The sequence below is a fragment of the Arvicola amphibius genome, chromosome 2 (genome assembly GCF_903992535.2).
Source record: "Arvicola amphibius chromosome 2, mArvAmp1.2, whole genome shotgun sequence".
NCBI lineage: Eukaryota > Metazoa > Chordata > Mammalia > Rodentia > Cricetidae > Arvicola > Arvicola amphibius.
The window spans coordinates 26,144,393-26,158,166 of NC_052048.2; the positions used below are offsets into that span (position 1 = coordinate 26,144,393).

At 42.8% G+C, this 13,774-nt stretch overlaps 1 protein-coding gene across 1 annotated transcript; it reads left to right on the forward strand.

Annotated features, from left to right (window-relative positions):
• Nucleotides 1-1,043: 1,043 nt before the first annotated feature.
• Nucleotides 1,044-13,357, forward strand: Klrg1 (killer cell lectin like receptor G1). Its single transcript, XM_038320058.1, has 5 exons — nucleotides 1,044-1,198; nucleotides 4,258-4,362; nucleotides 5,455-5,627; nucleotides 12,016-12,113; nucleotides 12,440-13,357. Exons 1-5 carry the CDS (start codon nucleotides 1,117-1,119, stop codon nucleotides 12,549-12,551), a joined length of 570 nt encoding a protein of 189 aa, XP_038175986.1. The 5' UTR covers nucleotides 1,044-1,116; the 3' UTR covers nucleotides 12,552-13,357.
• Nucleotides 13,358-13,774: the final 417 nt, after the last annotated feature.

Below are 13,774 nucleotides of genomic sequence, written 5' to 3' on the forward strand. Positions count from 1 at the left end.
TGGGTATTTGGTCTTAACAATAAGAAAACCACCTAACAGAACTCACTGTGTAGCCGGACTGGCTTTGAACTCTTAACAGTCCGTCAATGATGGAAACTGGCAGGAACTCAAACAGGGCAGAGCCCTGGAGGCAGCAGCTGATGCAGAGAAGCGTTGCTTCCTCTACCTTGCTCAGCCTGTGTTCTCGCACACCCCAGGACCCCAGTTCCTGGGATGGCACCACTCACAGTGGGCTGGACCCTCCCTTATCATCACTAATTAAGAAAATGCCTATGGAATCATCTATAGGCCAATCTTATGGAGGCATTTCTCAGCTGAGAATCCCCTTTCCCAAACGACTCTGACCTATGTCAAGTTGACAATAAACTAGCCAGAACAATGATCTTATCTGTTTTTCAATTCCCATGTTTTTCTTATGTGAGTTTTTATTAGTTTTTAATATTTTTATTTTCTCCTACTAGAAACCCATTGCTGGTAGTTCATTGGCTTTTGTTTCTCTTTGGAATTGTCTTTGCACGGAAGGATAAAACAAGGTGAAAAGGTCGTGGTGTATTTGCCACTGTGAGGACTAAAGGTGTGTACACACCTGGAAGAATGTTCTGGACTAGATAGTGTTGTGCTGCACTCCCCAAATACACGGGAGTCTATTTCTTCTGTACCAAGTCTTTTTCTTCCATGCAGCCAGCAGCCCATCACACAAGCGTTCATCACGACTCAGCAGGTCCACGGGATGATGAAATCAGTTCTAGTTGGTGTCAGTCTCTTCAGAAGGGAAGGAGACTCTGATGAGGTCCAGGAACTCCTCACTTTCAGTGCCGAATCGGTACAGAAACGTGGGCGTGAGCACCGCTGTCCCAGCAGAACAAGACGAGACTGGGAGTCGGGGTGTGTCCACTGGGCATCTAAGGAGTGTGCTGCAGCCGCCTTTAAAGGGCAATTTGAATATTAAGCTCTATAGCAGCCCTGGAACTTGAATCATTTCCTGAATAAATCGCTTCTGTTTCTGTCAAGTTTCCTGCTGCTGTTTTACAGGATGGGCCGTTTCCTCACGGGCGCTTTCTCTCACCCTGCTCTCATTCAGCACCCTCGACTGAGTGTGAAAGGCATTCGGCGGAGATGACGGACAGCGATATTTACTGCACGTTAGAGCTGCCTGCTGCGCCTCAAGTCCCAGATGGCTCCAGATCCAAGCTCAAGGGTGAGTGAGCCACATTGGCCCTGAAGACTGGGCCGCGGGTGAGTGGAGAGGAGGACACAGCCCAGCTAATCGAGGATTTGAAGAAACACTTTCGGGTTTAGTTTGTAGTGTTGGTGTGGAATATGGACCTTAGGCGTGGAGTGCAGCTGTGACCTGGGTGTCAGAAAATTCTTTTCTAAGCCGGGTGGTGGAGGTGCATGCCTTTAACCCCGTCACTCAGGAGGCAGAGGCAGGCAGATCTCTTGAGTTCGAGGCCAGCCTGGCCTACAAGAGCTAGTTCCAGTTCCAGGACAGGCACCAAAGTTACGAGAAACCCTGTCTCAAGGAAAAAAAAAAAAAAGAAAAAATTCTTTTCTAGATACTCCTGCCATTCCAGCTAATGCCAAACAATCTTTTTTTTTGGTTAATTTTTTTTTTATTCCTAAGAATTTTATACATGTAGACAAGCTATTTTTTATTGATCCGGTTTGAAAGTAAGAGTTTTGTCTGCAGTCAGGCTTGGAGCAGTTTACTGTAACTGTTGAAATCCTACCATTTCTTCTTCCCTAACCATCCATGGTGTGATGAAAACAACAGCTTTATTGAGGGTACCGGTAAGGTTTCTTGAGACAAGAAATGGACCCACGAGTATAGATTTGTTTCCTGTCCCTCATTCCCTTCTCATATTGCAACTGGATGGTGATAGTATAAAAAGGTGCTGACCGCTGGCCCCATGACCTGGGGGCCAGGGAACACCAACAGTTACCCCACAAAAGCCATTTTCTATGCATATTCACATCTGAGACAGGGAACAATGGAAATGCCAAAATGAATGCTTGATTTTCTATCTCAAGCAGGTGACTCCAGAAGATATGTTCTCTTTTGTAGTTTTGCAGGCTTTCTCTGTTTGCTTCATAAATTTCTCATCATGGTCTCCTTTTTTTTTTTTTTTTGGTTACAGTTTTTAATGTTGCTGTTTGAAACATTGCCGTATTTTCTAAATCATGGGCATTTCTGTTTCTATAAACTGTATGGAACTACACATCATCATATGTGTGATTTTTCTCCTTTATTATATCTGTTCTAATTTGTAAGGATTAGAAATATTAAGTCAAAAGAAATGTATATTTAAAGTACGGATCTTAATAATATTGTATGTTATATATATTATATGTTAAGTAAAGAACCTAATAATTAATAATTAAAACTAATACATACATAAAATAAATTAAGATTTCTGTTTTACTTGTTTTTTTAAGTTGGATGGTGTCTACTCAAATACAATTATAATTGGATACCTTTTTTTTATTTAGCAAACAACTACATATGAGGGTTTTTTATTTCATTAATAAGTTGTCTATGCAGGTGGACTTGGTAGAGCACACCTTTAATCCCAGCATCAGGAGGCAGAGGCTAGCAGATCTCTGTGAGTTCAAGGCCAGCTTGGTCTACAGAGCTAGTTCCGGTTCGGCCAGGACTAAACAGCAAATTCCTGTCTCAGGGGGTGGAGAAACCATAAATTTTTTTAAAAAGGCATCTATGCCACAAATCTGGTGTATTTGTTATTTACTTTATTTGAGACAGGGTCTCTCTAGGAAACCCTGGCTGTCCTAGAATTCACTACGTAAATCTACGTAGATCAGGCTGGCCTTGAACTCACAGAGATCCACCTGCTCCTGCCTCTTGAGTGCTGGGATTAAAGGTGAAATCTGTTTGTTTGTTGTAGTTTGTTTCATATAATGATAGTTATTTGGGATTCATGAGTCAAACTATTTATCATGCTGAACTCTTTTTTTTTAATTGATTTTATTGAGTTATACATTTTTCTCTGCTCCCCTTCCTTCCTCTCTCCTCCCCTTCAGCCCTCTCCCATGGTCCCCATGCTCCCAATTTATTCAGGAGACCTTGTCTTTTTCTACTTTCCATGTAGATTAGATCCATGTATGTCTCTCTTAGGGTCCTCATTGCTGTCTAGGTTCTCTGGGATTGTGGTTTGTAGGCTGGTTTTCTTTGCTTTACGTTTAAAAACCACTTAAGTGAGTACATGTGATAATTGTTTTTCTGGGCCTGGGTTTCCCTCACTCGGGATGATGTTTTCTAGATCCATTCATTTGCCCACAAATTTCAAGATGTCATTATTTTTTTCTGCTGTGTAGTACTCCATTGGGTAAATGTATAACATTTTCCTTATCTATTATTAGGTCCATCTTTAAACAGAAGGCCAACCTATACTTATTGTACTTCCAATAGTTACGTGCAAAACAAGGTGGATTTTATCATCTACTTCTGAGATGAGGATTATTTTGTTTCAGTTTAAATTTTATTTATTTAAAATTTGAAGGACACAAAAGAAAACAAGTGAAAGTATCTCGCTTCTCTTTCTTCTCTTAACCACCCATTTCCTTTTTAAAAGGGAACACTATGGAATGCCTGCATGGATTTCCATGTTTGACCATTGCTGAAAGGCAGAGAAGTGATCTTAGCCTTCAGCTATAGCAAGTGTCCTCTGTTCTAAGGAATATGTCTTTCTTTTAGCTATATATCGGAAAATCACTTTGTATTTGTCTTTTAAAAAAAATTCCTCTTCAGAAGCTATGTATTTCATGGATATAAATATATTTGACTGGTCTTTTGCTGATAAAAATTTAGATTTTTAGTTGATAGATTTAGACATTTGGCCTTTTCTTCCTATAGATATTACTGTCTTCTGAGAATGATATTTTACACATGTGTGAGTACTTGTAGAAAAATGTTTCTTGAGGAGAAATTGATGGGCCAAAAGGCAAATACTTTGCAATTCTTGTAAATAATGGCAAATTGTCCTTCAGTTCCCTAAAGGCAGAGACTGTCTACATACTAGCTCCCAAGTGTCACACACTTGGGTGTGCGAGCATATAAGCCCCAATGGCAAAGGCAAGAGTTTCCTTTAACTTGAGAGCAAGTGCTAGACCCAATCAGGAAAGGAACCTGTGTGGCCTGGGTCTCTGTCTCTCTAGGCAGAATTGCTTTCAGATACTGGAGGTTCTTGCCTGAGCCTCTATGTCTGACTCAGGATCTTGCTTTGGATTGTATCTCTGCAGCTGTCTTACAGAGGCCCCATCTTTCCTGCCTCGTGACAGTGGCTTTGGGGCTTTTAACTGTGATTCTCCTGAGTTTAGTGATGTACCAACGGATCCTGTATTGTGGTAAGTACCAACTTTACCTCAGATTAACCTTTCATTTTATATTATAAATCAAGGTGACAGTTGATGACAGGGTTTTACAGAATTTACTAGAGAGTTCTAAAGCTTCAGCACTGCTCTCCACTTCCATAGAGAAAATACCAGGAACTTGGGACTTTTTGATCCAGGCTGATTGTGCCACAGTGGTCTAGAAAAGATGCAAGTCCCCAAAATGCAACTAGCACCTCAGTCTGCAGACCCCAACCCTGGTGCCACGTGCAGCCTTCCCCCAGGAAGTTACCCAATCTTTTCCCACTTTCTGGTTCCTGATCTAGAGTATGAAGTCTACCCTAGTTCTTTGTATTCATGTGCTCCCGTGGTCCTGTGGTAGAACGGCTTAGGGAGATTTTATGCAAATGTGTCTCATGGAAGGAGAAAACCAATAGACTGAAGTCTCCTGAGATATTTTCACTGTGCCCTCTCATTCCAAGTGCTTTAAAGGAATGAGGAGTGTATCTTCTAGAAAAACCCAGCAAGGAGAATTCTAGCACTTTTCATTTTAGCATCTGATGTGCTTTTCTGCCAGAAAAAAAAATTATATTCATGTAAGTCAGTTTTGTTGAGTATAACAATCCTTTCTAATTTCTGTTGGCTCCAGATGACCATATCTGTTGGTTTTTTTCTGGTTTCTTCCCTTTTCCAGTGCACGTCATGGCATGCTGTCTTGGGGCTGGACATCTGGAAGGGTTCTGTCCATGTAGCTATACACTGGGGATGTGAACGCAGTGCATAGACTTGTGCTGTGCAGATGCAGGCATCCTTTACGCCGAGTGCACACATCATAAGGATACAGACGGTTTTCAGTGTCGTGTGCACGCCACAGTCCTCAGGCAGATCAGACCTTCCATCAGAATCTGAGTTTGCTTCATGGTGTGCACATCCAAAGTGTTCAGTTTGAGTCCATGTGTGTTACAGATTTCTCTAAACCATAGTGTGAAAAGGGGTAGGGCAAGGTTTTCCTTGACACTGGTGTTGCCATGTTTTCTTATACCTCCCTTTTATTTTCCAGGACCATTTGGTCCAACAATGATGTGAGCTGTGTCCTCTTCCTTCTAGGCTCCAAGGACTGCCCCAGCTGCCCCAGCTGCCCCAGCTGCCCCGACCTCTGGATGAGGAATGGTAGCCACTGTTACTATTTCTCAGTGGAGAAAAAGGATTGGAATTCTAGTCTGGAATTCTGTGTAGACAGAGGCTCACATCTCCTTACGTTTCTGGACGACCAGGAAGTGGTAAATAAAAACACGTAGAAAGTGTAGAGCATTTCCCCCTTCCTCTTCCTTCCTCTTCCCTCACCCATTCTTTCCCCCTTTTTAGATGAGACTGTGCTATGTAGTCCAGGCTGGCTTTGAACTTGTGGTCTTCCTGTTTCAGCCTCTTAACTCTTGTATGCATGTGTGTGTGTGTGTGTGTGTTTAAACATTTATTTATTGCCATTTGTGTGTGTTTTTTTTCTTATTTGTGTGTGTGTTTTTTATAAGCAATTGTTTATTTTCTTGTGTGTATATTTGAACAATTTATTTATTTATTTGTGTTTGTGTGAATGTATGGTGTGCTTATATGCATGCTTGTGTGTGTGTGTGTGTGTGTGTGTGTGTGTGTGTTAGAGGTAAGGGGATGGCAAGCATTGCAGCAAAGAACTAGACCTAAAACACAGGCTTAGTTAAAAGGCATGAAACACACAGGCCAACAAAGAAGCAATGATTTCTGTGGAGTCAGTGGGAACTCAGGAGGGAAAGGGGCTCAAAGACAAAAGGGCCATGCACAGGGGCAAAATGTCCTCAGCTGAGTGTTTTCTTCTCACTTATTGGAATTCAGTAAGTTCTAAATTGGATACAATGTCCAGAAGGTTGAGTTAAGAGGCAGAGAAAACTGTGGGGGTCCCGTTTCCTAAGCACCCTCTCCTGCCTTTGCTGGTCCTCGGGGATGTTAGCAGCGTCAGGAGTTGACATCCTGCCACAAATCTCATCAAACCTGGTTACAATTCACATAGAAGAATAAAGTAAGAAATCTTAGTTTGGTTTTTAGTGTTAATTTCTTGATTATTTTTGTTTTGATATTGCTGTTTGTTTTAATTTGGAGGGAATAAGATCAAACCGTAGGAAAGCTCATTAGTAATTGAGAGATAGGGGTTTTGTAGCCCAGGCTGGTTTCAAATTTATGATTTTCCAGACTCAGCTTTCTATTCAGATTAATCTGCTGGGATTAAAGGTGTCCACTACATATCTGGCTTCCTAATTCCTATTTTGAGAAAAAATGAAATATTTAGTTCATTTTCTCTCAAAAGAACACTTATACACTTGAAATTCTGGAAGGATCTAAACTCCAAACCGTTCTTCAGAGACTTGCTTTTCCTTCACCCCGTCTCTAAGTCAGAATGGCAGAGATCCCCAGAATCTCCCTATGACACAGGGGAAGAAGAACCTTGTTTCCGGGAACTTTCGGAGCAGATAGGTTCATTTTGCTATTGCTGTTTTGAGGATCTGACTGAAGTCCACAGCAAAAGTGAGCAATTTGCTCGAAACGTTTGTCCCCCCAACTCCAGACACAGCATCAGGGAGTCACAACACATGGCGACAGAGAATTAGCTTCAGCAGCAATGTGAATTACACTGTGTGCTGAGGAGTTAGGGAAGGGGCTAACTTGTGGATGTCTGGGAGTCGGCGCTAGCTGTCTTTCTGGGCAGAGGAGGACCGGGTTCGTGAGGAATTTTCTTTCTTTCCTTATGTTTCCTGGATCCTGTATCCACTGTGGAGAACACTCAATAGTTAAGTCTTCTGCGTTTTCAGAATGAGACAGTTTTCTCTTAACCCCAGAGCCCTGGGGTCCTGTCAGCGGTCGAGGGTGGCAAGAGCCCCTGCTGGATTTAATAACAGCTACTGATGTTACTTTCCACATTCTTGTGGATTCTTGCTTGATTCTTTTTTTTTTCTTTCTTTCTCCACTTTTTTTGTCAAAGTCTATAACAAAATGATCTGCATGGGTTGGTAGAATTCATTGCTCGACTGTTGTTTTTCTCTTCTGTTCTCAAGGCGTGGCTTGCTTCCTATATTATAGTATGAACAATATTCTCAGTTTCATACATGGGTCTGGAGAACACCAAAAGACCATATTTAAAAGCAAAAACCTGGGCCTGGTACATGCCTGTAATTCTAGCACTCATTAGGCTGAAGCAAGGAGAAGCATGTGCCTTGGGCCATCCTGGGCTACGGAGTGAGACTCTGTATAGCTATTCAAATCTATGAAAACCGAAAACTTTCAGGGCATCAAGATGATGCAGTGAGCCGGGCGGTGGTGGCATTTGCCTTTAATCTCAGCACTCTAGGAGGAAGAGGCAGGCGGATTTCTGTGACTTCAAGGCCAGCCTGGTCAACAAGAGCTAGTTCCAGGACAGGATCCAAAGCTACAGAGAAACCCTGTCTCGAAAAACCAAAAAAAAAAAAAAAAAAAAAAGAAAGAAAGAAAGAAAAGGCAATGTGCAGCAAGTAAAAGTGTTGCCATCAAACCTGACAATCCGAGTCCAGATTGCGATCTCTGGAACCCATACGGTAGAAGGACAGGACTGACCCCCACAAATTGTCCTCTGATCTCCACACATACATGCTGTGGCTTGTCCACTTCCTCTAACATAAATAAGTAAATGAATGCAATAACAATTTAAAAGTTTTAAACTGACATTTCCTTGGTGTAAAATGCACCTTCAGAATTAATTTGCTATAAACTGAGGCTATATGGTTATTTTTAAAAAAATTTAGTTGACTTCTTTTCTTTTCAGCTATGTCCTGAGCCTGGTGACAATTATTTCAAACCAATGTGGTTCCCCCCCCCTCCCCATGTCCTTTCTGGTTTATTTACGGGCCCCCTTAAAGTAGCAAATTCCATTGTTTTTAGACTGCAGGGAAGCTTACTGTTTTTCAAGTTAATACTTAGATGCACTGGTTTAAGCGCTTCTCATGTTTTTCATCTCAAATGAAGAAAAACTTCTTTCCTTATGGTTTTGAAAACCGGAGGCCTTCTGTTTAAAGACGCACATCCTGTGTGTCTAGGGTGTGTTGACACCTTGTCGTTTACACGGCGCCGTCGCTGTTAGCATACAACACGATTTCATTTCTTTTCTTCGATCTAGTGCTAAATCGCTGTAGGTAACTGTTAAACATTTGTGAACTATTTTATTTTTAGAGATTATTTAAGATTATGATTTATTCTAATATTGATTAAATCTTTTCAAATTCTTAAGATAAAATTCTACCTATGTTTAACTATTATGAGTCATGATTATAGTCATATCAATTATTTTTTGGGGGGGTAACTTGGTTTATGTTTTAGTCATTAAAACTGGGTTGATTCATCAAAACATCTGACTATTTAATAGTTGTGTTGTGTGACTGACTTTCCTCAATATGTATTAAAATAGCTCAGATGCATTCCATGAACCATATTAGTTTGGAAACTTAGGGAGTGTACTTTTGTGCCTTAATGGTAGTTTAATTTTAATTAAAAATACTACCTATAAGTTGTATATATATGTATGTATGTTTACCTATAGTATAGAATAGATTGTATATGCAATATATATGGGTGTTTTGGGTTTGTTTGGTTGGTTTTGAGATAGAGTCTTTCTATGTAGCCCTGGCTGCCCTGGAGCCCGGGCTGTAGACCAGGTTGGCCTCGAACTCACAGAGATCCACCTACCTCTGCCTCCTGAGTGCTGGGATTAAAGGTGTGTGCCACCATGCCTGGCTTAGAGTTTAAACAGTAACCTCAGAAAAAGATAAAAAGGAAAGAAAAGTACGTATTTGGTTTAATTTTTTAATTAAAATTTAAAAGTAACAAATGTCTTTGTTACCTTTAGTTTTTGCATTTTCCCCCTTTCTGGAGTACAATCAAACATTAATCCTTCCAGAAGTGACACAACAGCCTCGCGTTCCGTTTCACACTCTCTTTGTGGGATAAGAGTCCTGAGTTACACCCTTGGGTATATTTTCATGCTGTTTCTTCAGTTAGACATGTGTACGCGTGACCACACACCCCAATCAACCAATCAGAGGACAGAAAGATAATTACATCTGTGTTTGAAGGCGTTTTCCACATGGGATGTCCTTCAACTACAAATGATACGGTGAAAATTTTGAATATCTGGGTTCATGCTGAGTAGAAAGGGCTGGTCAAGTGGCTTAGCATTGTTTGGGTCTTGAGCACAACAAGCCAGCACAAGGAGAGAGTTCATAAAAGTGCTCCTTACCACCCTGCCAGAGGGCTTCCCTCTTCCCTGCCTTATTAGCTCTGGTTCCTCTTTTGGAGATGCTGAGGGAATGCAATGAATATTTTTCTTCTCTTTTGTGGTGAGAGGGGCTGATCCAGAGCCTTGCATACACTAGATAATCGCTTTCCCATGGAACCCCAGCCCCAGCCCGAGAAATGAAAGGCTTTCTTAGTAAGCCAGGGGAGAAAAGCAGACAACACCTTTCTCTTTTTCATTTAAGCCGTCTTTTTAAACAAGTGGGCTTTAAAGGGCATGAAGTCCCAAGCCACCCTGAACACTGGAATGCCACTTCATCCCAGTCTCTGTCTCTGTCTCTGTCTGTCTCTGTCTCTGTCTCTCTCTCTCTCTCTCTCTCTCTCTCTCTCTCTCTCTCTCTCTCTCTCTCTCTCTCTCTCTCTCTCTCTCTCCTTTGTTCTTCCTTACTACTCCAGCATGCACACTTAGGACTCAGGCAAAGCAGAAGGGGCGGAGATTTCTGTTTAGGAGACTTTTGCCTCTGTAGCATGAGGGCTGACTCCACAGTCTGCTGCCCCAAAAGTACTTACTGCAGAGTTTCCTGTATCTCCTCGAGGCGTTGGGAAGATTGTAAGCAAGCGTTCTTGCCATTACAGTGATTATATTTTAGTCAGAAGAGACAAAGTCATGAACAAAAGTGCTAATTCATGCTTTGGAGACAACGTGCACCTTGAGGTAACGGTGGCTGTGGGTGTTGTTTTATGTGGACTCCCCAGAAGCTGGACTGAGGTCTGCACGGTGACAGCCGTGTGACAATCTAGGGCAAGGGTGCTATAGGGAGAAGAAAAAGCTGTGCAGATCTAATGCAAGATGTTCTTGGTCTGTCACAAAAAAACAAAAACAAAAGGAAGGTTGATGGGCTTGAAGCTGGTGACTGAGTGATTGGCAGGGCCCAGATGGTGACAGCTTTTGTATGTGTAGTAAAGGTCTTAGGGTTTTATAACCTGAACCCCAGCGAAGAGAAAACAGAGGTGATTCTGCCTTAAAGGAGTCCAGAAGGGTTCCAGCTGACTGCCGACCCTGGGCACACAGAGAGTTTGTTCTTCACTTTACTTTGAGTAGAGCCCTTTCTTCTTGCTGGTGAGACTGCTATCCGGCAAGGGAAGACTATCCACAGCAGAGCCCCTACGCTCCTCCTCTTCAGCCCCCGTCTTCCGGGAATAGAACACAAGTGACAGCCAAGTGGGACATTAAGTAGTATCACGGCAACAGTAGAGCTAGAATTTCACTGGGTTTTCTTGATTCCTGATAAAAGACTTTTCTCCGTAAGAAACTGATCAACAAATGCTAATCTAAAATGCCATAGAGGTCGTGCAAGTCATTCAGCCCAAATTCAATTAATTAAGCTGTCCCTGGAAAATACTGAAAATGCATTATGTGAATGCTCGACCTTACAACAAGATCAATCTTCTCGGATTTATTCTTGAATGTACTGGGCAGTTCCCTTAGGGCACAAACATCTCTTCTTTTGACTGGACCACTGTCTAGAGCGGGAGCTCGGAGTGTCGTTTATCTTGGTCGGGGGTAGCACACACAGAGGTATACTTAGTTTAACTCTGCCCCTCAGGCCCATTGCCTTACCACACTCCACCCCCTTGTTAAAGACAAGATTAAGGGTTTGTAAAACGAGAGTCTAGTGGGAGAACACACAAGCCTATGGCTTTGAGTGTAACCATAGGCCGTGCACTGGGTGAGTAAGATGAGAGCCTCTGCAGCCAGCTTGTGCTTTCTGTTGAATGCCTATCAGACTCCATCTAATCAGAAAGGAAGTAGCCATGGAAGGTGGAGCGGCCAATGTAGCTTATCTGTTATCTCTAAGAATGTGCTTCTAAACCAAAGGTCAGTGCTGGGAGTAGGGGTGGCTCCTTGCAATTGACAGATTTCTGTTAGCTCTCAGAGCCCCATTTGATTGAGAAGCTAACAGAGGGATTAGTTATCTGGGTCATTGTGATAAGACCCCATAACGAGGATGCTTAAAACAACAGACACAGAGTTGGGACCAGGATGGCCCCCAAAGTCAAGGTCCCTGCCAAGAGCCACTTTCAGCTCAATCAAGGGTGTCTTTCCTTGGCTTTCAAGAGAGCTTCAGCTCCCATCTTTTCTTATTTTAAGGCCGTAGAAGCCTGTCATGGGAGAAGCATCCTACAAGCTCACATAAGCCTAATTTAGTCAAATGCCATTACTCTGGAAGCTAGGGTTTCAACACATGAATTCTGGGGTACAGGCTTTCTGTCCTCACCCAGTTCTGAGAGAGTACAGGATGATTTTGTGACCGCTCTAGGGGTCCCTGGTATCCCTGCACCTTTGCTGTCTTGATTCACCATCTTCAATCTCTTGCTCAGATCCCCATCCGCAAGCACTTGGGCAAAAACTTTTACTGGATCGGCTTGAGGAACAAGGACGGCTGGCGGTGGGAAGATGGCCCAGTTCTAAGCTTACGGTACAGTCTTTGAGGACCGAGGGCAGTGAGGAAAGAGGAAGAATGGACGAAAACCCTTGGGCTTGGGAAACAAGGAAAACAGGGCAGGCAATAAAGAGTAAAAATAGAGACGATAAGGGACAAAGACAGACAGGAAGAGTGGTGATCAGAGCAAGGTCAAAAATGTGGTGACACTTTCAAGGGGTCGGGGATAAAGCCATTTGTTCTGCTGTTTGGGAACCTGAGGGGTCTGAGAAGGAGACAGAGTCAACTTTTTCTCTCTCACCCTTTCAAGTCTTCTTCTGTGCGTGTTACCCAAAGTGACTGACGCCTTTGATTTCTTACAGGATTTTTTCTAACAGTTTGATACAGAGATGCGGTGCCATCCACAGGACTGGCCTTCAAGCCTCTAGTTGTGAAGTTCCTTTGCAGTGGATCTGTAAGAAGGCCGTACACTGACAGATGACACTACCTCCTGAGCCTTGGATCTGCCACACATCTTTAAAAAGAGGGAACTGGTCCGGAAAATCTTTGTTCACAAATGTATGTTTAACAAATGCCAAAGCTGCTATGATATGCCATCAGACAGTGGATTAGCATAGCCTCCTGGGGATTGGCATTTTCCTGCTGGGCTTTCTTGGAGACTGTTTAAGTAAGCGTTATGTTAGCCATATAAAGCCTGGGTCTGGGCAAATGAAATAGATAAAGTCTGTTTTAATGCCTCTCGCTGTAGAAGCTCACACTGGCGCCCTCATCCCCACCTCTGCCATCTCTGTCAAGGACATGCGGAAAGCTATTCTTCCGCAAAGAAGACTGCAGGCCTGCCATGTTCAGCGATGGTTACGTGGTGGTTAACTAGACAGAAACACACAGCTCATGTCCTCACTCCTGTTTGGACGCTAAACAAGTTTGTCCATACTTGTAGGGAGAAACGCAGTAGTCACAGCGTCCCGGAGAGTAATGGAATGGGAGAGGTTGGCTCATGCTTTGGCTGGGGTGCTCTGTAGCTCGGTGGGGTGACAATAATGACCAATAATTGTTGTATGGCTACCAATTTGTTGTGAATTTAAAAACAGCTCGATGAAAGGACCATGGGTGCTTCCAGGTGCCTGAGAGGGGGGAGGTACTTGACCACTCTGATGGGCTCATTGACATTTTATACTTGCATCGAAACATCATACTTGTACGCCGTAAATGGGCACAATTATTGTGTATCATTTAACTGAAATCAAATAAGTCACAATTAAAATGAAAGAAAAACACCATTCTGCTACATTTCTATTTGATATTTTGACCTAGTCTGAAGAAACGTGTGCATGGAGTATTTTGGTGAGGTCCTTTTCTGTGTCTTGGTGTGAAACACACGGAATACGCGAGCCGATGTACGTCCATGTCGTTGTGCATGGGTCTTGGTGCATGAAGTTGCAATTCTCCAACACTGCTGACTTCGAGAAGCCATGCCTGCAAGGCGTGGAAAGTGGGCGAGGACAGCGTGCCTCTTTCTGCCTCCCAGCTCTCCACACTCGCTCAATGACCAGCACTTAACCTGCTTTTCCACAGAAGCTGGCACGGGTGTGGTCGAAGGTGCCAATGTGTGGCAGTTTCTGGTCTATGAGGTGAATGTGTGCTTTGCATGGTAACTCAGCGATAGTCATTCATCTCACGGGTGTTTATAGAGGAAA